Source organism: Artibeus jamaicensis, unplaced genomic scaffold (genome assembly GCF_021234435.1).
Source record: "Artibeus jamaicensis isolate MK-2021 breed Jamaican fruit bat unplaced genomic scaffold, CSHL_Jam_final contig_387, whole genome shotgun sequence".
Lineage (NCBI taxonomy): Eukaryota > Metazoa > Chordata > Mammalia > Chiroptera > Phyllostomidae > Artibeus > Artibeus jamaicensis.
In genome coordinates, this window is record NW_026521812.1 from 7,035,869 (window position 1) to 7,063,326 (window position 27,458).

Genomic DNA, 27,458 nt, shown 5'->3' on the forward strand with positions numbered 1-27,458 from the left:
ATACTCAGCACTTCTATTTATTGGTTCTTGTCTCATAGCTCAGAATGGTACATACCGGTTTTTCACTTTGGTGTCATCAAATGCAATTGCAATGTGACTGTTTTTTGAGAGCCCAAACTGCTTGCTGCCAATCAAAAGAGCTGGTTCTGATTCTGCAGCACAAGGACCCTGTAAAACACCAAGGAGAGAAAGAGGGGACATTATGGACTCTGTTCTTTAAACATGCGATGCTGCTAATCGTTTCTCATGTTTTAATGTCCCCACATAATCTTTTTGACTTCCTTAAGAATAAAAACAGTCTCTTATCCCTTTCTGTTATCTACTACATAGCAGGTGCTTATTATGAAATGTTCCGTGAATGTGAATCAGTTTTCTTATACTGTACTCTTGAATTGCCAAATAAAAATTCATTGATTTATTCATGTTTTCATTATCCTCTAAAGGAAAATGTTTATATTTCTGAGAAAAGTGGAATTCCCCTTTCAATTATGGAGAGTTTTATTTTTAGAAGATTGAACAGAAAAAATGACAAGCTGGGCACTGGGTTGTAAGAGTAGAAAAATGTGTTCCCTTTTGCCCTCCCTGTAACTATTTCCTACTATATTACTTTTTCCTGAAAATTATCGGTCTACTAGAAGGTTTCCATGAATTTAGACTTTCAAGATGGTGTATCTAAACTTGCAAGTCAGCCCATTCAGGTCCTTAAGCAGTTGCTAGGCAACCCAGCACTTTAAAAAAATGTAACTCACCATACACCATTTCAACTGCCACTGTTCAAAAATCAACTTCCTAGGGTGCTTATGAGGGAGAGAGCTTGGTGCAGGACCAGCTTTGGAGGCACGCACGGCACCTGTGCAGTGACTCGGTTTCTCAGGATCTGCTGTCACTAACTTAAAATTCTTAGTCGTTTTTGAACAAGAGGTCCCGCACCTTCATTTTGCTTTGGTCTCTGCAAATTGTAATCGCCATTCTTGGTGCGATGGACAATATTTGGCTACTGTAACCCTCAGCTCAATAGGTGATCAAGGCTCTTGCAATTACCGCGCCATGCCACGATTCCTTTCTCTGATCTCTATTTTCACAAAATAGCTCAATGCACAAGCTTCTTAGGAAGTCTTTTAGAACATGCAGTACACGAGAAAATAAATAACCTGCCCACTTTAAACAACACATCTGTTTTTACGATCTGCACTTAACGGCTCTGGATGGGCCACTGCCCCAGTGAGCGCTGACTCAGCATAGGTTCTCAAACAGCCCAAGGCAGGCTTTTGATGCAGAATGTCCTTTCCAAAGAGTGTGCCTCCCAGATGACTCATCGGCATACAGGAAATTTTCACTCGATGAGGAAAAGCCTGGCTCTCTTTTCTCTTGAGCTTAGTCAAATGGAGCACTCTGCCACAGCAGGTGAAAGGCTTTAAGTGTTTTGAAAGGCTATAAAATTGGTCTTCATGGAAGTAGTATTTCCCTTCTGGCTTTCCGGGAGATGGTCAGTTAACAAAGGGCAGGCTGCTGCTGAAATTTACACAGATATGCAAAAACCCAGTGGGTAGAACAGCAGTGTGCTACTTACTCACACAGCTGAGTGGCCTCTCTTGGAATCAACCTGTGGCACCTTTCTTATTAACTGCCTGCAGAAGGAGCCCAAAGAGCAAGCCTTTGGTAGCTTAATGTTTTCAGCCTTCAATGATGCTATTAATAGAGTTGAAATATTTTTTCATCCTCTTGAGATATTTCTGTGCAGAGGACCGTTGTGACAAACACAAGCAGCCAGCCTGCAGTCCTCCTCAGAGATCTCTAAAAGAATCCTACCTGTGGGGAGTTCATCTGGGTCGGAATCTGGCTAAAACATCTCTAAACCCTCACCTCTGACAACTGAGAATGGAAAAGGTCAATGGGTACTGAGGAATTAAGGGCAATAATGTGCAGCTTAAAAGAAACCCACCTGGCATTTCCATATTTTTGTAACCACTGTGGTCATTCATCTAGTTATTACAGATAAATACAATAACTTCTTATTTGTAATATAGTTTTTTTTAATGATCAAAGTGACAATTGTGAAGATTAGGTATTGGGAGCAGCGGTTCACCATGGAGAGCTTTTGTCTTTCCAAGTTTGGGCCACTGTGGCCCGGACACCCTACACTGGTCCCTTGCCGAGCTGAAAGGGGTTCTTTGTCAATGTGATCACGCTCTCTGGATTTAAAAAAAGGCCCTGCTGACATTATTTGAGAAAAACCTTTGACCAGACAAAAGGGTTTTTTAAAGGAATTTTTTAAGGAAGCATTACGTGACACAGCCACTTGAAACTTAGGAAGAAGAGCACCTCTTGGAGGGCTCCTGCTTTTGCACCAGGCAGCTCTTGAGAAGCAGACAGAAGCAGTAGCTAATGAAACAGTGTTCTCAGATTGGCCAATGTTACAGCGGAGAGAGAGAACAAATGGGTCACTCTACTAGGTAACCTCAGAGCATCAAGCTGTTATGCTAAATTCATTGTTTGTTAAGGACATCCCAATTGACGTTTACTATCATTAATTTGCAGTGGATGGATATATGGATACCGCTTTAATAAAACTTCTATTACCTCCCTCTATAAAACTGGCAGTCGGAAGAGAGCTGAGAAGGGCCAGTGTAAAGGTAAGAGGGTTCATGTTTATCTACTTTAAGATTTAAATGAGAAGGCAGTTCTCCAGCCTCTGACCTGGTAATGTTTTTCGCAGGAGTCAAGTTCTCTGGTCCCGCTTGGTGAGGGGAGATGGGCCTGGCTGGTGCTGCCCGGCACCGGCACCGAATCACTTTCCCTTGGGTGAATCGGAAACCAGGGGCGGCCTGTTCCCAGCGGTTTGCCTGCCGTCTGCTCCTCCTCCTGCAGGCCCTTAGAGGGTGGAGCTGCTCAGCCTGCCTCTCAACAGTCTTTTTTTCCTTCTAACATTTTCAAAAGGGAACTCCTGAGATGGAACAGACAGTGCCCTGTGGTTTCCACCACCATAAAACCATCTTGTCATTAACAATGTTTTCAACCCTGTTTCCTGTAGAAAACTAAAGTAAGGAAGAAGGGTAGGAGGAAGGGTCGTCTGATTTGAAGGACCCTTCAAAGCATGGTCGTTGCAAGATCAATTTTTTTTCCTGCTCCAAGCCAGTGTGAGCTAGAGAGGAGACATCGTCTTTAGGGACGTGATACTCTCTACCTGTGTTATTTTGAAAACAATGATCTCTGAGATGCGTTAAAACAACAATAATAGTAAAAAAAAAAAATCCGGCTCAGTAGAGCCTCATCAATCTCAACACGTTACAATCCTGCCACCTTGTGGGGATTGTGTAAAGTACTACAGGACAGAGGAGGAAAACGTGTGAAAGGAGACACGATCCGCCAGCTTCTTGTTCTGTCTCTGCTTGGCAGGTGACAAGTTGTGGACAGAAGGGACTGGGGTGGGCAGTCTAATGTGGCGGTTCCCTGTTGGGGGGCACAGTGGTGTGGTTGGAGAGGGTTCTGAGGAAGCAAGGCTTCCCAAAGCCACGTTCGGGAAGGAGAAACTGCAGCCAATTAGCAACAGAGAGAGAACGTTTGCATCCTCACACTGTCACGCATTTAATTTCAGGTCAGCACAAAGCAGTGGTCATTGCCAACTGCTGGTTGTTGGCTGACATTTGGAAATGAGTTATTGGCTTCAAAATAGCATATGACTGGTGGGTAAGCCTTCCTTGGATTTAGATTGGTCCTGAGCAGAGATTTAAATTGCATTTATCACAACTGGCACCTTTGTTCTTGAAAGCACCAAATGACAGATGATCATAAAAATTGCACCGTTTTCTTTTTTCATGAGTCAATAACCTCTGTAACAAATGTGGGTGAAAATCACATCTGAGAAGTTGGGTGTTTCTTTGTGGATCTTCTTTATAGAGGAAAACTAAGTGGAAGATACTTTTTGCAGCAGTGACTTTAATGTTCTGAGATATAACATCTCCACTCAAACTGTTTATTGAGGAACTGAATATGTTAACTCCCTGCCCATGAGCTCTTCTGTTATGTATTGGGCATTTGCAGTAAGATCTACACACTAAAGCCTGAATAGAGATTGTCTGCAGTATGGAAAAAATGTGTTTTCTCTTTAAACACATATCAGTAACCAATTGATTTATCCTTCGGTCTGGACTATACTTAGCTTTAAAATTCGTAGCATTAAAGCTGCCTGAGAAATAGGGTTTTTTTGCTGTTTTTTTCCTTCTCTGCTCACTTTTCCCCTCCAATTCCCAAGAACCCTTAACAGCACAGGTGCCCTTCATAGCTACTTACATTGCTCTTGTTAGTGCTCACATTTTAAATCTGGAGGTTCTAAGTTCAACATTCTAATAAAATTCAAGTATGAAAAAATGTCGTCAGCTTGTCCTGTGCAAAACCACACAGGCCGTGCTGGTTATAAAGACTCATGATCCACACCACAGATACTTGCAGAGAATGGGTCACATTTTGACAAATTTCGGTGACACTGGAAGCCCAGGCCCCTAGTTACCCCCACCCCTTGCCATCCTCTGTGGGAAACATCCACAAATATAATATGTGCAAATGTTTTATTCATCTCTAAGTGGGCTAAAGATTGAGAGCAATATGAAGAGGAGATGCTACCATACTGCCACACGAGATAATGTGCTTAAAATGCTCTCTGACCTGTGATGTTCTGATGTGTATTAATAATAGGACTGACATAATCCATTTCACAGGGTAGGGATCTCTCAAGATGCTCTGAAACTGTCGGAGAGCACAGGGACTGTCCTTCTGCTGAAAGTTGCCGGTGGGAGGGGTGCAATGGTGAAAAGGAAATGAAAGAACGGAGACCGAGGAGGTGCTCCGTGGACGGCGCTCCAGGCAGGGGACTCATACACAGGCAGTTCCCACCTCAGGAGTTACCTTGCAAGTCTTAAATCTTAAATAGATTCTCTTTTTTAAATATAACATTTTATTTATTTATCTTTAGAGAGAGGGAAGCAAGAATGAAAGAGAAGGAAACATCCATGTGCGGTTGCCTCTGGTGAGCCCCCAACGGGGAACAAGGTCTGCAACCCAGGCATGTGCCCTGACTAGGAATTGAACCGGTGACCCTTTGGTTTGCAGGCCAGGGCTCAACTCACTGAGCCATACCAGCCAGGGCTCTTCAATAAATTCTTAAATCTAAATTCTGACTTGAAAATGTTTTCCTTATTTACATATGTCATAAGTATGTCATTATTTTATATTGTTTCAATGGAAATATTTTAAGAACAGTGTGGTGATATATTAAAATTTGCATTTGATAAACCTTATTTCACACTCGTAGGCACCACCAGCCGTTTTGTTTGCTTGGAGTTTAATGGTGTCCCCTTTCAATCTTGAAAGCTAGTGGGCTCTGTTTGCAGCTCACACTTAGCCCTAAGCTTGACTGACCTTCACACATATTTGCGTACTGTGTGGTTTATGTTAATATCTCTTTTTCAAATTTCTGTCTTTTAGCCTCTCTCTGTCTCTCCTCTCTGTCTCTCTCTTTTCCTCACTCTGGGTAGTAAGATGGTATTTTACTCACCTTTGCATTTAATAAGTTGCTCTTAATTTAATAATTGCTCTTAATAAATATTTGTTGTAGATGAATGGTCAAACCTTTAACATTTAAAATTTTTTATTTTTCAATTACAGTTTACATTTAACATTATTTTGTACTGGTTTCAGGTGTACAGCGTAGGGGTCAGACAATCACACTTTACAAAGTGTTCCCCTGATACTCCCAGTACCTACCTGGCAGCATCCACAGTCCCTACAATATTAGTGACTGTATTCCCCACGCTGTCCTTTACAACCCTGTGGTTGTTCTGTAACTACCAATCTGTACTTCTCCATCTCTTTACCATCTTCACCCAGTTCCCCAAACCTTCTCTGCTCTGGCAACCATCAATCTGCTCTCTGTACTTATGAGTCTCATTCAGTTTTGTTTGCTTATATATTATCAAAGGACATCCATGTAGAACATCTCATTTAATTCCCCCAGTAACCCCAGGCGGTTGGCAAGGTAGGTGCACCATCTGCATTTTACAGAGGCTAAAATGATGCTGGGGGTAAATGACTGGCCTTCCTGAAAGGTGAGTATTTGGCTTCTCATTTAATCAGTATTTCTAGGGACCAGGAGCACACTTCTGCACAGGACTACCAATTCCAGCACAGAAACTAAGGAAGAGAATAAAATATTCAAGGGTTTGCAAAATCTGCAGTCAACATAATGCAACCCATCAACTGGGAAGCATTATAAATGTGATGCGTGGGTTATGAAAGGGCGGGGAGCAATCCATGCTGTCCGATCCGCCAACAGTGAGGGTGTAAAGTAATACAGCCTCTAGAAAAAGCAGTTCACATATACGCTTCAGGAGGCTTAGGCATAGTCATCATTCGGCCTCATAATTCACTGCCTAGGGATCTGTTTTTAAAAAATACATAATCAGAAACAATGACAGAGTTTGTTGTACCGTGTACAACGGAATAGAGTTTCTAATAGTGAAAAAGTGAGAACACTCTCTAAGTGGTCCACAGTCAGAGGAAGTAAAATGAATTGTGAAGACAGTGTGTGGTGGTGATATGGAGTGAGACTCTAGGGTCGGACCCACTGGATTAAAATGCTTATCTCACCATTTGCTGGCTGCGACAGTGGGCAAGTTACTGAGGGCCTAGCTAGTTCTTACCCATACAGCTAAACATGGAATTATATGTATTCCACAGAGTTGTTATGAAAATTATATATACTACTGAATGGAAATTATTTAGGTCATGGCTGGCACATAGTAAACACTTAAAAGCCATCTTTATGATCATTACTATATAGTAATTGTGTCATTTATTAAGTGCTTAGTATATACTAGGCATTTAAGAAACATTACCCTTTTAAATCCTAGTAACTCTTTGATGTGTTGCTAATATCCTCATTGCACAGATGAGGAAACCGAGGAATAGACTGGCTAAGTTGATTTCCCCAATTCATATGGAGAGTAGGTTAGAGTACTGGGATTTGAACTCAGGCAGCCTGACTCCAGAGCCCCTGCTCTCGTGAGGATACACTACCTCCCATACTCTGAAATAGTTTGTGTCTTTGTATGCACACACACACACACACACATAAATACATACATAATCATATTTATGTGAGGTTTAGAAATAGTTTTAATTATGCATTACCAGTTTTTAAAAGCAGAATACCAAACTGAGATCTACTATAGAAAATGTAAATAGGGTTGCCTCTGTTTGGTGGTATTATAGGTGCATTTGATTCTTGATCCTGAAAATGTTTCTGAACTTTCATCTGAAAACACGTGCCATTTTATAGATAGGGATATTAAAGGAGGACAGATATACAAATAAAAGTAAGCCAAGGAATACGTAAGGAGAATAGTTTTCATACGCAGGTTACCCATCCTCTAATTCTAGCAGGAGAGAATAGTAAGTACCCGGATAACCTTCCTTCTTTACATGACTAGAAAGTAGAAAGCAGTGGGCTATAAACACTTACATGTGCCAGACCTGGGGTGGGTGCTGGGATGGCAGGGGTGGGAACCGGCTTCGGCTGGGTGACTATTTCAGCTGGAACTTCTCCATCTCCATCCTCACTGGGTTTCTGATGGGCACACCGACCAATGTCTGCATTTTTGAAGGATACAGGCCGTGCAAAGTCCATGGGGCTAATGGAACATGATTAAAATTAAATATTTCTTGTTTTTCTGAATTTTCATTGTCTCACTTCCTTACAGTGAAATCAACCCTCTGCCCCTTTTTAATGGCCGTGAGTGAGATTTTCTAAAATCTGAAGCTCTTCACAAGATCTTTGCTTTGCCCCATGGCTTTGGGCAGTGTGGATGCAACAGAGATTCTCATCTAAAAAAAAGTAGCAAGGAGACTCACTCACACGGAGTTAATGACAAGGTTCCATACACAGCCTTCAAAAGGAGGAATGTTTCTGAGTGGGGAAGGTTGAAACTCAGGTGGTGCACCGCCAACAAAAAGCTTTTTCACTTCAATCACCTGTTCTATTGTCAGGTTTTGCATATGCCTTCTTTCTTCATCAACTTGAACAGTAAAGATGCTGATAAAACATTGAAAATAAACAAGTATAAAAACACTTAACATCCAATACAATCTGAAATCAAACTCTTTCATTCCGCCCTCACCCCTTCCTCCCGTAGCGTTTTAAGTCCAAATTTGATGATTAGGTATTCTATACTAAACAAATCGTACTGTTTCTCAGTATCATGTTTCTTGCCTCCCTCGTTAACTCCCCCTGAGAGTTTACGTAAGGGAGGCGATGGTGTAGCTGCAACATTAGCCTCTGGTGGCATTCACAATCAAGGTCTACAGCCCAATACATGAGCCTGTAGAGTGAAGCTTCTGTACTGTGTAGCAACGTCTAATCGGATAAGGCTCAGTGAGTTTAGCACAGCATGGGGTCACTTTTCATTTGGCTATTTCTTGGTTTGTGCTATTATCTTCTTGCTAGGGGACAAAGTGTACTCGTGAGAGCTTCAATTGCAGGAATTGACAGCAGACACAGGACATTTTGTAAAGAATGTAGCTACTGGCTTTTGAATAGAATAGGCAGGCAAGAACATCAAGCTAATTGTTCCTTGCAATGATTTTCCTCAGTGGCTGTCCACTAATTTCCCTAATTTTCTTAGGAGAGATAACTCACACACCACTAATTGAGAACCTCATGCTACTTATTCACAATCCTTAAATTGTGGGGCAGAGAAGCAGAAGCAAACAAAGGGTTCTGATGATGAAAATGACCAAAGGCATTTTCTCTTTTGTTCTAAAGGAGGTTTTATTCTTCAGTACCAGTTGGCATGGGGCTATTAGTCATCAGTGTTAGTCACTGGTCCTAGCATTGTAAACGGATTGCTGAAAACTTACTTCATATCTGGGGAGAAAACCAAAGTACCTAAGTGGAAAACAGCCCTAAAATGCCAACTTACCTGATTTTATCAGGAATAAAACCCACATGTAGAACTAGAAACAATAAACCAGGACAAAGATGCTCTGAAATAGCACTGAGAAATTGGTAACTTTGGAACAATTCAAACGTAACAGAATGGAACAAAAAATGGATTATGATGTGGCTCAAAAATGTCATGCTTCAGGGAATAGAGAGGAGGTAGGTTGAATTTAGTTTCAAAGAAAAAATAAGGGGAAATGACATACCTCTTTTTTTTTTTTTTAACCAGACTCTGGAAGAGCATGTTGGCAAAATTCAGGAACTTTCACCTCAATGCTAAGAACACTGGTGGTTTTATGAGACTTAGAAAACCACTCACTTCTGGGTGTGACTCACTTAGTAGTCCTACCCCCTCCTTCCAGCAATACCTTTTGTTCTCTTGCTAAAAGCATCCTCTTACTAGAATGATATAGCATAGTTCATAAGGGTTTTCATGAGGGGTGTAAGCTACTATTAAAGATGGTCCATTGAGAGCAAATCTTTGCTCTTGGTTAGAATTTTTAAAGAGCCAGAGGCTCTTCTCTTTCTGACATAGACTCTCTAGTCTGATTCTGCCCCAAGGACCATAGTAGTGGTCCTTTCTTACTAGATCACAGGGTAGAGAGGTAGAATGAACATGAGCTTTCAAAAGGAACAGACTGAAATTAAGTACTAGTGTGGAAACTCACTGACTGTGTGAACTTGGGCCAGTTATTTAACCTTGCTCAGTCTCAATTCATTCATTTGTAACACGCAGATAAAAATACATAGTTCAGACAGTAGAAAACATTAAGGAATTGGACTGAAGCTGTATTACTTAATAAGAAAATTGCTAGAAGATTATAGCTAAATCCTGCTTATAATTTACATTCTAGGAGCATCAGTTATAGATCATTTATTTAGTTCTTTAGTGAAGAGGGACATAATCAACATATCCATTATATGATTCTGGTATGTTTTCTGTTTTTCAAGTTATCTCTTCAACAATTCTTTATTGAGGGCCTATAGTATAAAAAATACTGTAATAAAAATACATTACTATTTGTATTATAATAGTTAAGCTGTATTTTCTTATAGCCTCAATGGTTGATTCTTGGAGTTTCTATTTCTTGTTTGTTTGGTTATCGGTCTAAGATTTTTTTCAAACCACCACCAATTGGATTTTAAATGTGAAAGAAGATATTAAGAGAAGTACCCTAACATTTGTAATCACATGAAAAAAATTTTTGAAACTTTTTTTTATCATTAAACATAGTTTGAATGGTAAGATAGAAATATCTGGGCTGTTCTGTCCAAATCATGATCTCATTCTGGGAAACCCAAAGTACTTGTGATATATTTTATCCAACTTTTTGGTCTTCAGCTTAATTCTATACCTGTATTAAAAATGTTCCCACAGAAGAGCCTAAGCAGCTACTCCAGTCTCTCAGGGTTTAATGTTTTTGTGACGTAAAACCACTGGCCATTCCTGTAGACTCCAAGAGAAGGATCAGAGGGCAAAGGTGCTATAGAAGTAGGGTCACTGGAATACCATGGAATTAGATACCAGAGTGACTAAAGTGAGATTCTTGCAGACTAAAGGATAAAAAATGGGGGAGAATGAGGGAGGAGGGGTAAAGAAGGGTAGAGAGGGAGAAAAGAGGCCATGCACAATCTTGAAAAGATTATTTCTTATGGCAGTGGTTGGCAGAGTGGGTGGTCCCACATTTGCATATGGATAAACCAGGAGGAACAACTGGGGAGCAAGTTGGACCATACAACCCAGAGTTCCAGCTTGGGGGTGGGGGAAATAAAACCTCAAAATCTCTGACTGAAAAAACCTGTGGGGGTTGTGGCAGCAGGAGAAACTCCTGGCTTCACAGGAGAGGTCATTGGAGAGACCCACAGGATCCTAGAACATACACAAACCCAACCATCTGGGAATCAGCACCAGAAGGGCCCAATTTTCTTGTGGGTAGAGGCTGAAGTGACTGAAAGCCCGCAGAGAGCTGAACAAGCACCATTGTTTCTTCTCGGACCCCTCCCCCACATACAGCACCAAAACAAAGTGATGGTGAGTTGCCCCTCCTTGGCAAATACCTAGGGCTCCACCCCTTACTACGTGACAGGTGTGCAGAGGTTAAAAAAAATAAGTGGCCCAAATGAAAGAACAGATCAAAACTCCAGAAAAAATACAACTAATTGACAAAGAGAAAGTCAGCCTATCAGATGCACAGTTCAAAACACTGGTAATCAGGATGCTCACAGAATTAATTGAGTATTGTTGCAAAATAGAAAAAAAAAGTGAAGGCTATGAAAAATGAAATAAAGAAAAATGTACAGGGAACCAATAGTGACAGGAAGGAAACTGAGATTCAAATCAACAGTTTGGGCCAGAAGGAAGAAATAAACATTCAACCAGAACAAAATGGAGAAAGAAGCATTTGGAAAAAATGAGGAGAGGCTTATGAACCTCTGGGACAACTTTAATGTTCCAACATCCAAATCATAGGGTGCCAGAAGGAGAGGAAACTTATTTGAAAACATAATGAAGGACAACTTTCCCAATGTGGTAAAAGAAATAGACTTCCAGGAAGTCCAGGAAGCTCAGAGAGTCCCAAAGAAGTTGGTCTCAAGGAAGCACACACCAAGGCACATCATAATTACATTACCCAAGATTAAAGATGAGATAATCTTAAAAGTGGCAAGAGAAAAGGAGACAGTTACCTACAAAGGAGTTCCTGTAAGACTATCAGCTGATTTCTCAAGGGAAACCGTGCAGGGAAAAAGGGGCTGGAAAGAAGTATTTGAAGTCATGAAAGGCAAGAATCTACATCCAAGATTACTCTCTCTGGCAAAGCTATCATTTAGGATGAAAGGGCAGATAAAGTACTTCCCAGATAAAGTCAAGTTAAAAGAATTCATCATCTCCAAGCCCCTATTTTATGAAATGTTAAAGGTACTTATCTAAGAAAAAGAAGATGATCTAAAATATAAACAGTAAAATGACAACAAACTCACAATTAGCAACAACTGAACTTAAAAAAAAATCCCAAACCAAAAATTAACTAAGCGAACAACTGGAACAGGAACAGAATCACAGAAATGGAGATCACATGGAGGAATATCATCGGGGAGGGAAAGGGGGAAATGGGGAAAAAATGTCCAGGGAATAAGTAGCATAAATGGTAGGTAGAAAATAGACAGGGGGAGGTTAGGAATAGTATAGGAAATGTAAAGGACAAAGAACTTATATGTATGACCGATGGACATGAACTAAGGTGGGGGAATGAGGGTAGGAGGGTGTGTGTAAGGCAGAGGGGAATGAAAGAGGGAAAATGGGATAACTGTAATAGCATAATCAACACAATATATTTTAAAAATATTGCCTCTTAATTTGGTAAAAATTTAATAATTTTGTGATAGGGTATTAAAATTACCATCTTATCCAGGGTTTTAGAAAAAGAAATGAAAATTGACATTTATGGTCTGAAAAGTGTTGGGAGAAAGCAAATATTTCCAAAGTAATAAAAATATCATAATCAACATAAAGCAGTATAAATCTTTGAGGTCACAAAAACAGGGTAAGAGTAAATAGTCGGCCAGTACAGATGGAAGTGTTAATGTCATATATACATACATGGGTTTAATCCTTGGCCGTATTATTTACTAGGTATGTGATTTTGAGCAAGTTAGTCAATAATTCCTCATCCATGAAGAAGAGATATTAATACATATCTCACATACATTAAATAATTAAAGCACATAATTTTTGTCTACTCTTTGACACAGAGCATGCCATAGAATAGTTATGAAGCATTAAGAATGTTTCTAGGTGAAGTTCTTAGGGTTGTTAGCAATCTCCAGTTAATCAGTTAAGCACTTGCTTAAAGGATACGTGATGATCGTTTTTGACCTTAGAGTGCTGAGTGAGACATTATGACAGCAAATGTGTTCTTGCTATGCCAAAGAGTTCAGTGACTGCACTAATATGCCCAATACATTATCCTTTAATTAACAGCAAATGACAAAACTGTTTGTTTATATATCCAATTAACTGAATGATCAGTTTTCAGTGATGTACTATACACTGAGCTTAATCAAATAAAGGTTGAATTGATGGCCAACAGCTGTGAAGTTGGCATAATCAAATGCCCTTTTTGAAGAAACACCTGTTAAAAGGACACCTTAGCACAACATTGTAATGCACTTGGGAATGTCTGGTGTAGAAGCTATGTCAAGTCAATACTTTAGAGCATCCCCAAATGAGAAAATTCAGTTTGCATTTCTCCTTAGAGACCATGACTGCAATATCTGGCTATTAGATTAGTAGAAGTTCTTACTTTGTCCAAATATTGATCCCTCATTTGTCTTAATCATGGTTCCTAAACATCTCAGTCAGGAGACACTCTGCAAATATGCCTAGTATCAATTCAGCTCACAACCTGAGGCTCTATATAATAATGAAAAAGTGAGCCTAGGAATGCTTTATCATTTACTTAGAAGAGAAGGAATTCTGAATACTTACTGAAGCTGTTATCTACAGAAGAAGATAATTAGAAAATATAGCTCTTTGATTATAGAATAGTGTCTTCTTTCTTGAACTATTGCTACCTATGCATACTGTTGCTGTTAATGAACTACTATTGCTACTAATGCATACTGTTGCTGTACCTAAAACTGTTCTCTGTTTTCTGAGGTTTCATCAGATTTGGTTTCCAGTTCTTTTCTATGTTTTCATCCTCACAAGAATGAAAAACCAGTGGACTGCTCGTTTGAAAGTCTCATGTCTCTGAGCTTCTGCATTCTTCTCCTCTAACTTTCCTACTAAACAAATCACCACTGTGAGTTGCCATACAACATTTGGATGACAAATACAGATGACTTTCCCAATAAAGTGATTATGAAGCTTTCTGAAGAAATGAGAGGCCAGCTTACAGCACTGTTCTGCCCAGTTCCCTGACTCAGGCCTGGGAAGCAAGTGCTGTTGCGGGTCTGCCTCCATGCAATGATGGAGGGACAGCAGCCTTTCCCTTCCGTGCCTCAACTCCACTCCCTCATGAAGCCACACTTCATGTGCAGGGACCCCACACACCCTGGAGGGGGCCAGGGGTGAGGCATGCACATAACACTGCTCAGTAGGCCCTGCAGCTGCTGCACGTTCTGTATCTGTGGCAGGTTTCTAAGCAGCTGCCATAACTGCTTTGGAACCTGAATGAAATAGCAGCTGCCAAAGGCTGCTGGCTCCAGCTGAGCTATTCTGTGTGTTTCACTGTGTGCATACCTTATTTGAGAAGAGAACATTGGAGAGGTGCAGAGGGAGGATTTTCTTATCTGTAGCTTCAGAAGATACATTTGCTTTTTCCCAAGGTGGAGAGGGGAATGACACAGAATAAAAATGTTAAGAGTAGAACTCCTAAGGGCCAGGGTAAATGAGGTTTCTGAAGTGCAAAATGTAAAGAAGGAATTAAGCTACTCGATAGTTCGGCAATGCATCACAGGTCCATACACACAGAGGCCCAGCCAGAGACTAATGCTGCAGAGGAGTTCATGTTAGTTACCACGGGAGGTTCTCTAGGGCTATTGTTACCCTCTAGTTCTCTCCACGTGAACAGAATGCTCTCTCCCGTCGTGAAACACACTTGGCTCTGGTTTGATGACAATTTTCCTCATTGTTCGCGTGCCTGTGGAGAGATGTACTTCCAGACGGCCCTTGTTCAGGAATATCGCATAATAGGCCTGGAATAGCAAACGGTCATTCAGGATTAAAGAGGAATCTTATCCATGACTTAGCATTAGAGTTCTCTGACAGAACCACACCTTCGTCTGCTAGGAAATCTTACTGAAGTGAAGATTCAATATTTTCTGAAACACAGTATTTAAAGCAGCCGGAAATAGTGTTTTAATCATTTGCCATTTTTGCCTGTTAGTTGATGTGGAAAGTGGGTGTAATAATATAGCAGTCTCTCCAAAGGAGATTGGCGATGCTGAAGGTGACAGCTATGTTTGCATTGGGTCTCTATCTCACAAAACCCACCGGGAATCAAAGGGTGTTAACAAAAATCCCTCTTCCTTATATTCACAAGTGGACAGCCAGCTTCTGGAAATCAGGTCTGACTCCCAACCTCATGGCATTTTGAATGCTTCGACTTCGATTTGTTCTCTGAGCTGGTGGAATAGATTGCTATCACCAATATGTAACTTGTCTCCCTCATTCAGAAAGAAGGAAGACAATTTTTTCATCCACAAACATGCCTGCTTTCTTCCTGCTACTGTTACTATAGCAACCAGCATGGCTTTGAGATCAGATTAGGAACCCCACGGAGCCTGAATGCAGTCCTCGTCCCCAGGGCTCTTTCCATACGTGCACCCTTTCTCGTGCAGCACGGGGCACTTGCTACACAATGATCACTTGGGCCTCCATGAGTCACCTGTGCTGGTGGCAATCGTTCAATCAAACATCTTGTCTCCACTGATTGACTAAATTGTCTCTATAGCTGTGTGTCCAACATAAAATGTCCAGAGGATGGGGTCAGTACTCACCATCCATCAAAGGGGCCACTGCAAACTACTCACTCAATTAAAACCTTCTTAGCCGATTGACTGTTTGGTGTCTCAAACCGTTAGCAGAATATAGTCACAAAGAACCCTATGGGCATCAAAACTGTTCGCTTAGAAAAAATAAAATATGTCAATGTAACCAGCATTGATTCTGTGATAGACATGAACTATTTAACATTGATTCCTCTTTCAGATAGAATTTATTATGAGATTTTAATAGCTAAATGTACACTATCATTAAAATGTTGAAACATTAACATGTAATTTTTGATTTACTTTCTACTATAGTACTTTATATATTGTCTCATTTTAATTGTTTTAATAGGATGATGTTCCATTTTAAGGATTATCCTGAAAGCTGGTGATTCAAGTTCATTTATTTAGCACTGATGAGGAGAAACTGGAGCCAATAAGTTGGTGCTTAACTATGTGACAAATATCCTTCAGTGGAAATGTATTTCAGAATGTTTGATCTGGTTCTCTTGTTATAACTAGTTGATGATTTGGAATAGTGAGAAAAGAATTTTAGTATTCAGGATTAAAAGATAAAGAATTTGAGTACATTTATATTTTTATATATTCAGTGCTTATGTGCAGTAAGGAATGAGATAGAATAACCCTTTTTTCTTCTCTTATTCTTAGAAAACTATTTTTATTATGACCACTGGATAGATTTCTCATAATGTTAGGTACATACAGCACAATTTACAATTCAGTGAATACCTGGAAATCTACCATTTAGATTAAAAAGCAATACTTTTAAATCTCCTCTGAGTTTCTCTGAGTTAGTGGTTAGAGGTAACCAGTAACGTGACTTTTATTTCCTTGCTTTTTAAAAATTGGTATTTTTATTATTTGGCTTAAACAATAGAAATCTATTTTTTCATAGTTCTAGAGTCTGGAAGTCAGAGACTGTGGTGCCAGCGTGGTCAGGTGGTAGTGAGAACCCTCTTCCCGGCTGGCGGGTGGCCACCTTCTCACTGGGCTCTCACAGGGCCTCTCCTGGGTACCGACCCTGGGAGAATACAGGTGCCCAGGAGAGAGCATCTCTCTCTTCCTTTTCTTTGTCTTTAATGGAGGTGTAGTTGACATACAACACTGTACTTGTTTAAGGCACACAAGATAATGATTTCATATTTCTCTATTCCTGTGAAATGATGACCACAGCATGTCTAGTTAACATTCATTACCATACCGAGTTACAGAATTTCTCTCTGTGTGTGATGAGAACTTTTAAGATCTACTCTCTTACCAACTTTCAAACATGCAACACAGTGTTGCTGACTACACTTGCCATGCAGTAGAGGACAATCCCCATGACTCATTTGTTTCACATCTGGGAGCTCGTACCTCAGAACCCCCTCCACCCACTTCACCTGCCCTCCGCCCCTGCCTCTGGCAAACGCCAATCTGTTCATGTATCTATGAGCTTTTATGGTGATTTTTCTTAGATTCAGCATATAAGTGAGATAATATATTTGTCTTTCTTTCTTACTTATTTCTTAGCATAACACCCTTAAGGTCCATCCATGTAGTTGTAAATGACAAAAATCTCATCCTTATTATGGCTGAATAATATTCTTGGGAATGACTATATATATATATATATATATATATATATATATATATAATGGGGATATATATAATAGAAACACCTACATATATAAAATAAGAATGCATATATGAGGTCTGTCTGGAAAAAGTTCAGTCATTATTAATATGATGAGAATGGTTTATATGACATCAGGGTAACCTGGCAGCCAAGGACAATGGACTGTAATGCACATGCGTGAACGATGATGACTTCACTGTACTACACAGTGGGGACAATAATTGCCATTTAAAGAAATATGATTAAAGGCAGTGAAGGAATATCAAGAGAGTAAGGATTTATGGTGCATAGATTTGGGCAACGAAGAGGTAGCTTTTAACAGACTCGTACAACAGGGTGTATGAAAATTGAAGCTTACAGCCTCATGAGCAGACACCGTGTTATGTCATGAGGGAGACTGAGCATGGACTGTGTCCAGGCCTGGATTAGCTGTGCTCTGTTTGCCTCTCCTACCTCAGGTCATTCTCTGCCTTTTCTGCATCCGAAGAGGGTGGAGCAGGTGAGGTTCCAACAGAAGGCATCATGTCAGCTAAGGACACTGGGGAACTGATACTGGAAGAAATTTAAATCGAAGGGACCCTAGGTAGATGTCTATGGATCTGATAAGGAACTGGACTTAGAGACAAGACATTAATATAGTTTAAATATATTTTCATTTTTTTCTCTTTATGTATACATATGATAAACCCATATAAAACACAGCTACAAATACTACAAGTGTGAATGCACCTGGAATTGACCAACAGGAAAGTCTTAGTGGAGATAGTTGTCCTAAGAAGATGATAATGGAAATAAAGAATGCAAATCTAAAAATACAAGAGCAATTTATAAGCCCTCAATGCCTCACTGAGCTCTTTATAAATGGACTGTTTTGTATGCACATCAGGTAAAATGCATTACTAACGAGGCATGAGAATACCTGTCCAGTTTGCCTTCGTTTTCTCCGAGGTGGCGCTGGTGTCCCTCCACTTCCCAAGAGAATGATCCCAGACTCGTTTTTAGTGCTGAAGGACAGGTTGATTTCTGTCCCCACATCAATTGGTACAGGGGCCAGCTCCACAAAACCAGGCTTGGGGAAGCTAACTGTGTAAACATTCTGTAGCAAAAAGGAGAGAAGACAAGAAAACATTAACAAGGCAAATTTAAATTAATTTCTCCATCTCACTACTCTCCTCACTGGACTCAACATGATGAAATACCTGATAGTTTTTGAAAGCCTAGAAATCCATGGTCACGTGCAGAGCTTAAGAGCAACCAAAGAAGTACCATTCCCAGCTCTAACTTAAATTTTCTGGGCAGTTTCGGTTAAAATAAAAATTCTGGCCTCTGCTTCTATCTAGAACTTTTGAATTAAAATATAGAAGGTTATTATGGCTAGGTAAATTTTCTTTTGGTTTAAATTTATTTGCTAAATTTCCCTTTAAAACAATTAACCTCATGAATATCATGCATCAACTATTTGTTTATATTTTATAGCTGACCATGACCATGTCCTTGCTCTGTGTTCCTCCTCAGTGATGAACCCCAGGTAAAGAGGTTAATTGCTATAAAATGTATCAATACATCCTAGAAGAATTTTAAAAATTAGATAAAATATAAATCTTCAGAATAAAGAAACCAAACATTTCATAGTACAGTTTTCTTCTCAAATTAAAGTAGTATCATTGACCTTGCTGATTATAAAATTAAAACATTAACATTTTAGACAGCAACACAGTATGAAGGAGACAAGGTAAAAATCCCAAAGCTGTGTGGGAGAATATAGTTTTTCATCATTCATTCATTCATTCATTCACTCATGTATTCATTCATCTTTCACAACTGGCCACTTCCTCTCTCCTCCTCTCCATATTTAAACTGAATCATGATAGACACGTTCATTTGTAACTTTTTTTCATTGCATATGTGGAAGATAACTTTCTGTCAGTAAACACAGACCTGGTCATCATCTTTAAAGGTAGCAGGACATTATATTTATGAATATGCTAGGACTTATTTAAGCCAGTCCATGTAATTGGCAATTTAGAGTGCTTAAAATGCTCATTGCAAAAGTCCTGGCTTTTGCTGGAGTAAAAGTAAGGATCCTTTAATGCAGGGTATTTGTCCCAGTTAAGTGACATAAGTATTGTAAAATATATAATCTGTTTTCCATTCCAATTTTCAAATCATAAAGTTTTGGGTAGTTCAGATAAAACTACTGTGCAGACCTTTCAATATTTATCCACATCAAGTTTGTATCTCATATTATAGTTGCAAAATAATTCCTGGTTATGGGAAAATGCCTTTACAGAATCATCATTTCCACACATACAAGGCATTCATTTTCTGAACAGTCTTCCATCATCACATGTATATATTTTGCATGTGAATGAGCGTTAGCCTTTGGAAGATTAAAACTCCCCATAAAACTTTCTTTAAGAGCCTAGAATGGATTCTTAGAGATCCAATCCTGTATGCATTTCCTTTTCCCTTATTCCCAGGCTTCTCAGGGTGGCTGTCCATGGCTAATCCAAAATTGGAGCCCATCCCTGTGCACAATGAAGACCCTGAAAGTTCTATTCCAGTCGTTAAACGTGATGGCTCAGTGGTGGATCCACTTGTTCTTTTTCCCTGTTCTCTCTTCATTTCCCATCAAAATGCTTTAAAATAATTTTAATTAGAGGAAGTTTGAGTGAATAGTTGTATCATATTAAGGCAATTGAAATTTTTATAAGATTGATATACTTAACATTTTTTCTTGTAAACAAACTCATCACTTTTGGAATTCCCATAAAATTCTTACTAATATTTGCTAATGACTATTGGCTTCTTGCTTATAGATAGTTTAAGAGAGCAGAGCTGGGACCATGTTTCTCTCTCCTATGGGTTAGCCCCTACTGACAAATCAGGGCAGAATTGTAAAGTGGAATCAGGGTGCTGCTGCATTGCTTTGGCAACAAAGGAAAGACACTGAAGGTAGGTGGTATCAAGGGGCTTTGCAGGCATGTCAAAGATAAGACTTTGCATATGGTTTCCAGTCTCTGCCACTTTCAAAGACAAAGAGGTTTGACTTCTAAGCTGTAGACAAGATGCTATGCACTAATGATTAGGGTGTAAGTTATTGGTACCTATTTGTGTAAACTAACACATTCCAGAAAAGTTATATATAATTTATAAAGATAAGATAAGTCTAAAAGAGGTGACAAATATGAAGAAAAGGGAAAAGCAGTGTTGGAAAGGCAGAGAGAACCATAAAAGAGATGAATATTAAAAGTACAATCTTTAAAGTACTACACATGTGGGAAATTGGCTCACACTTTTGGGTCTTCATGATACCATTTCCTAAGTTCAGTAGATCACAGGGATTTACAGAAGTGCTTCAATCTTGCTTTATCATTCACATATAGCCTAGACCAGGGTCAGTAGGAATTTGAAACACATTAATAAGGAACCGGTCTGTGTAAGAGCACCCAAACTAAGCAGGTGAAATCTGATGCGAATGTATTCGGGAAGCCGAGATATACAAACCAACCTCCAGCGAACATCCTTTGGTAACGCCGACATAGTCAGGGCTACTGAGTATATTATACGGTGTTCTTGAGATTTCGATATCTTTGAGGCAGCCAGAGTATTTCTTCAAATTTACTTCTGGCCTGTTGAAAAGTTACATGGAAAACAAAAACAACATTAGTAGGTCAAGGGCAGTGTAGTGTCTGTGACTACTGGACACAAGCCACATAGACTGACTGACAGGCAGGCATCATCTCTCCCACTGTGCACGCATGCGCACGCGTCCCCAGCAAACTATGCTCCTTCCATTTTTCTACTGCTTGGGTCAAGTGGATGTTAACACCATCCTGAGAAGAAGTCTTTAGCGAATTAGTCTTCCTGTCCTTTAAAAAATTATCTTACCCACTGCATTTAAATACTACAAGGTACAGGAATCAACTGACTTCTTTCATTCTTCATATGCATAAGGAACTGTATTTCTTCTTTCCTCAGAGTGAACAGTTAATTAAACCACATCCCCAAAATGTTAAATAAATCATTGCTTGAAATTTAGGAAGAAAAATGTGGAAACATTTATTTTAAAAATAAAATATTTCTGTCTGTCATTTGACTTTTTTTTTTGGTGGACAGGAGTTGTAGCTAAAGAATAAGATAATATTATATTTCTCTTTAAAACTTTTTAACTAAAAGCCTAAGAAACATTCTTTTGGATTACATAGTCTTAAAAACAATACTTTAAAATTGCATGTACAGATTGACCCCCCAAATTCTTATTCTATATTGGAGTAATAAGAAAATAAAGTAACGAAAGCACAAAACATGCTTAAATTTTTCCAATAAAGTTGAAAATGGATTCTATACCCAGATGACACCTGAATGTTTACTCTTAGCTTACTTGTTCTTAAAAACGGGTAAGTGTTCAATAAACATAAGCTAGCAGTGTGTCAATAGCAATGAAACTTCTGTACTTAGTCTATAGCAGTGCTGTCCAATCAAACATTCTGAGATGATGGACGTACCACTCTGTTCTGCAGTGTTCATCAGTAGTTACTAGACACACATCGCTATCAGCACTTGAAACGTGGCTTATGTGAAGGAGAAACTAATTATCATTGTTTCATTTTATTTATTTTAAAGTTAAAAAGCCACTGTGGTTAGTGGCTACCATATGGAATAGTGCAGATCTATAGTAATAGGAAAAAAAACCCTTTTTCATCTGTAAAAGCTGTCTGATCAATACCAAAATATTATAATTAATAGGATAATAATTAATTCCCTGCACATCGTTCAGTGATGCCAGGATTCCTTTTTTGTCTTAATAAAAAGGACACGGGCATGAGGAAAAGCAGGTGGGGAGCAAGTCAGACCCTGGCAAGGGTGTATCAGGTGACTGATATCATGCCAGGTATTTGTTCTGTTTTATTTTTCTTTTTTTACTTTCTCTGGAACTGCTTTATTTCCTTTGATCATTTCCCCTTGTTTTTAAGGTCTTCTCCTCTTGTTCTGTTGGTTACTTTGTAGAAAATGCCCAGATGGAGGGTGAGGATCTTGCTTGTATTCTTACTGTAGAAGGGGAGGAAAGGTGTGGATTTCTTTTGCAATGTTCATTTGTTTCCTTGTTTCCCTTTCAGAGGAAGACTGATTTATCACAGTTTTTCAGAGGTCTTATCAATAAGAAAATCACTCCTAAAAGTTATATAGTTCATTGTTTCATGGAAATACAGGAACCATTTCAAAATACCATGATGATTTATTTAGCAAGCTCAATGTTATGAAAATCACAGGGGATAAATGATTGCATATGGTGATCAGACTCCTCATGGTAAACCACAGGCCTCTGTTTGTGTGCCTCAAAGATGAAATGACAAGGCTACATAGTGTCATTCCAGAGTTTTATTAGTATGTATTTCCATTGAACACCAGCCTTGGCCTTTTAACCTTCTCAGCAAACAGCTGGGCTGGTTTCACTACTGTATCATGATGAAACAACGCAGGTTGTTTATTTTTATACTTTCATTTCTACATATTCTAGTTTCTGGTATTAAAAGTCTAGTTTTTTCTTAAAACATTTCTTGGATCAGTTCATCTTCATGATCTCCTTTTTAGAAAAATGGCACAGTTTGGCTCTGAAATACCAAAACGCCAGACTGTTTTAGCCAGCGTGAGCCAATCCTGCACATCCCTGGGGTCGGGTGGGCCACTGACAGGGGTCTAAGGGTCTGCTGCTCACAGCTTTCATGCTAACACCTCTCTGCAAATAAGAATTAAAATACTCCTGAGAAGCTCCTTTTCACAATTAATGCAACACTTGTAGTAAACAGTATTTCCAGAGATTCTTTTTATCTGGCTCCAGGGCTAATTCTAAATAAACACTGCAATAAATAAGCAGCTTTGCTAAGAGGTGTAAGGGCCACGTAAACGTTTGCAGATTTGCAGGCTTGCAAAAAGCAACAAGGCAGTGGTAAGCATATGGAAGCACGGGCTGATTGCTCAGCAGACAGCATGGTACTACAGAGACTAGAATCTCGGGGTCAATCCAGGAGAACGGTTTGTTCTCTTCTTAATAACCAGTTTCTGTCCATAAACCTGACCAGCAGCCCTTCGCGTGTGTGCTGCTGAGTGTGGGCACCAGGGGGCGCTGTGCGTGGGCGGTGGAACAAATAAGCAGCGCAAATTCCTCATTTTGGCAGGTGAAACAAGTCCACTTGCAGCCCAGTTGATGATGGGTAAGCAACAGCATCTTTGCGAGCAAAGGGCAGCATGAGAACTATCTCAGGATGCATTGCTTGCTCATGAAATGTCCTATGAATAAAGCTGCATAGCTGTTGCTCTGACTCTGCACTGCCACTTTATCTAAGAAGACACATTTACCCAACCCATGCACTTGAAGGCAGCATGCATAAATTTAAATTTTACCTTGCTTTCATACTAGGTCAAGGGAAAGAGAAAAAACACACAATTTATTTATAATTGCATTTTCATTTAGTAAAATAAACTTCAATCATAAATCTTTTTGAAAAGCATCTCACAGGGATTGTTAAAGGAAAGGAATTTGAAAATCATCAGAACAGAAAACAGATTTACGCCCTTGACCACAGTGTAATTAGAATCTAAATAGGGCCACTTCTCACACTATTCTTTTGGAAAATTTGTATTTTGGAATATGAGTTTTCAAAGTACTCAGTCTTATGAATAGAAAAATGCATAATCTTGCTATGCTGTAGTATTTATGAGTAATACGAAAATATTGTCTCTTCAAAACTTGAACTTAACATATGTAAATAATTAACATATGTAATATGTTAATTGTTGTTAATATGTTAATAATTTGAAATTATTAACATATGTAAATAATAATATATGTTTGCCACACCCTTTAATTTTAATATATTAAGATTCTGTCTGTGGGCAAAATAACACCTAACTATGAATGCATGACTCCTTGATTAGTCACAAATGTATGTCTAAAGATTGTTCTGAAATAATGTGCCATGCTATGGAAATATTATATTTATGAACTGCCATATTGTGAAAGTAAAAACATTTCAGTAATAGAGACTCATTAGTTATGTAGTCTGGGAACGATTGCCTACTCATCTCAATAAAGCTCACATATACACCTTCGCAGATAATTCTTAAAAATCACTTCATGGTACTTTAAAGCAAGGCTTTACTAGAATAAATGAAGCTATGTTTAGATAGCCTTACTCTGACTACATATATTTAATTTACTTATCTAGAATTTATGATCTTGCAAAGTAAATCTTAGATCTGAACAACTGCTGGATCCCTAGTATTTACCTTGTTGCCTGAGTGGATGCTTAAAAAACGCTTGTTGAATGATTGGTAACTATGCCACTGCTCAAATACATTTGATCTGCAATCATTTTTCTGATGAGGCACTTTAAATCTATATTTCTGACACAAAAACCTTATAATGTAGACAAATGCAGGACCAGCTAATTTGCACCACACAGCTTATCGAGTAATAATACCCTTGAAAGACTGGTAATTAGGCAGTTGTCTGGTCTACGAGTTTAGATATGGGGAGAAGTCTGCATGCCAGGTATCATAAAAAGAGACTGAAGTTCCAGTGCCCATTTGGACAATATGAGGGTAATTTACCACCATACATTTCAGTTATTCTTAGATTATTCCAAAGGTAACATGTCTTTTTAGAGTAGTAACAGGTAAACAGGACTTTTTTAACCATTAAAAACTAACTAAACAAAGCAATACAAAAGTTAAAAACATATTAGTCTGTATCTGTAGTAAATGGTTTAACTATACCAATTCACCCCATTTTAACTAAATTCAATTAATATTTATTAAGCACCAACTACTCTATAACTTTTATTTCTTATGTTTTTATAACAAGCAGATAATTAAATACTATGTGAAATACTTTCTAACATTTTTTGGTTACTCGTGTTTAATTTTTGAACTAACTAAACTATGAGATCAACACATCTTCCTATCCCACAATCTAAAAAAATGTGAAATTAAACAAAATGTTGGCATGGCATGAGGATAACTAATATAGCTTTAACATTAGGCATATGGCAAAGTCCAACACCCATTATCATGCTGATGCTCAGTAATAAAATAGGTTCTCCTCACAGCATCCTGGAACACTGACTAATTTTCAGAACACTAAGCAATGTCAGTGTGTCATTTTCTCCAGGGAACGTGCAAGGAGAACAGCAATTACAAGATCCACATTCACCGGTAGTTTCCACCTTTAATTAGTTCTATGATTCTTTTCATCAGGTGGCTATAAGGACAAGAGTTATTCTTGTCCATCTCTTTAACAAAGATATCAAATTTCTCAATCCTGGTGTTCTAACATGCAACATGATTTTTTTGATTACATCTCTCTGTAACTAAAGATTATATGATATTACAGGAAAAGGATTAAATGACATTACAGAAAAAAAGAGTATATGATATTCCTGTTGTAATTGAACTACAGAGCTTCAGTCAGCATAGTGGCCACTTAATTAAAACTTAATCTTTAGCTCTGAATAAATACTAAATTACCTCAAGTTTCTCAGTGTTGGCAGACCACCAAAATATATTTTGTCATCTGCTTTCAAGTCAAGACCAAAATTATTTCCAGGAGATGAAGTTGCTATGTTCTCCTCCTGGTTAGTGTCTATATCTATAATTGATATGTTGGCTGTAAAAGAGAGAGGAAATTTAACATTTTATTTGAGTAATACCAACCACATCTATATCACCACTGTTACTTCAAGATAAATTTACTTTAATTCTCAGATTAACATTGACTTTCTTAAGCATTTTTACCATACATGACTATTTAATAATCATAGAAACAAAAACATCAATGAAATGCATTATTAAACTATTCACAAAGAGAGGGTGAAAATGATATTCTGAACACAAATGAAGGCTAACCAATCAATAAAAAGAAGAAGTTTTGATAGGTGAATGTCAAAGAAACATTTGACATAGTTTTCTGTAGTACAGATGAGTAGTTAGAAAATGAAGGTAATTAACTAATAGTAAGATAATGATCTAATTGGGAGTTAGATTATTAAAATACTGAATTTGTGGCTCTTTCTGTACACTTCGGTATTCACAGAAGTGCTGGGGCTTTGGCTCACCCACAAGTAATGTGGGTGGGACAGCTGTGCACTGATGTGTTTGGTTTTGCAAGATGATGGGGTCCACATCCACTGTAAATTACATTTCAGATGAAGGATGCTGAGTGTTGTGGGAGAGGTACAGCCTTCATGCCTTATTGCCTTCTCTCAAGTCTTAAAGGTGTTTCAAATATGATGAGTATAAAAATTCAGAAATAGAAAAAGAGAAAGAGATAGGCACTTCACTGTTGAAACTGCTTTCTTCAGCAAGTGGATAAAAACCCCTTCTCTCATTGATTTTCCCCCCCTTTTCTGGCTTTAGTAAAGCCAGACTCTTTCTGAATGATGTGCTTCCTCACCATAATATTTGCTTAGGCCCAGACTTTAACTGCTTCATGTACTGTATTTTGACCCCTTGATGCATATTGATACATTAGTTTATTAACATGACAGGTTTGGCCTCCAAATCTTTGCTTAGTATAGGATCTGAATTAGCAAGGGTCTGAAAATAGCCATTTGAACCAGACGGATTATAATGGTATTTCTAAATGTTTATTCTTTGGAAAGCTAGTTTCTTGAATGTTCCTAGTTCAAGTAAATATAATAAACACTGGGTTAAGAAAAATAAACATATATCTTAGTTTTATGACCACCCAGATCTTTCAATGTGCTGATATGAAACGTAATGTTCCAGCAGGGACATACAGCAAGAAGTATTTGCTACATTTATTTGACCATGGACTATTATTACTTTCCCTCAACTTATCATCTTTTAGAGTAGCGCTATTTGGAAAACAAAGTATTACACTCCAAAATTCCATTTTAATCTGTCACCCTTCAATTCCAAATGGAAGTCTCTTCAATAAAACCAAACACAATTGCCTTTCAAAATGACCAAAATAAAACACCCAAACTTTATTAAGACCTCATATCCTCAAAGCAGAGTTTTATAAAAACATGCAGACAACAAAGATTCTAAAAAAATAAATTTCTTATTATAATATTTAGCAAATTATGATTTTAAAATCTAATTATGATTATATACATATTCACTTCATATGCACATATATTTTGACCTGACTGGTCACTAAAATTAAAAAACTGTTTTCAAGACTTTTTCATACATATTCCTTTTTATTCAGATCTACAAAGTTTTCATTCCAGACTGCTGCCTGGAACACAAAGATAGCCTCTTTCTACAGACCTGGTACATATTTTAATGGTGTTCGTGAAAATGAGA

At 38.5% G+C, this 27,458-nt stretch overlaps 1 protein-coding gene across 5 annotated transcripts in view; it reads right to left on the minus strand.

The window, feature by feature from the left end:
- Nucleotides 1–27,458, minus strand: part of LAMA2 (laminin subunit alpha 2) — a 511,376-nt gene that overhangs the window by 10,807 nt on the left and 473,111 nt on the right. For 4 of the 5 annotated variants that reach the window (XM_053664792.1, XM_053664790.1, XM_053664791.1 and 1 more), the window contains 8 exons: nucleotides 25,653–25,791; nucleotides 23,529–23,540; nucleotides 20,635–20,755; nucleotides 18,043–18,219; nucleotides 14,541–14,689; nucleotides 7,910–8,086; nucleotides 7,517–7,685; nucleotides 56–168 (listed from right to left, as the gene is read on the minus strand). In XM_053664792.1, coding sequence (XP_053520767.1) covers nucleotides 56–168; nucleotides 7,517–7,685; nucleotides 7,910–8,086; nucleotides 14,541–14,689; nucleotides 18,043–18,219; nucleotides 20,635–20,755; nucleotides 23,529–23,540; nucleotides 25,653–25,791 — 1,057 coding nt within the window. The remainder of the gene's footprint in view (nucleotides 1–55; nucleotides 169–7,516; nucleotides 7,686–7,909; nucleotides 8,087–14,540; nucleotides 14,690–18,042; nucleotides 18,220–20,634; nucleotides 20,756–23,528; nucleotides 23,541–25,652; nucleotides 25,792–27,458) is intronic. The other variant, XM_053664793.1, reaches the window with a different exon arrangement.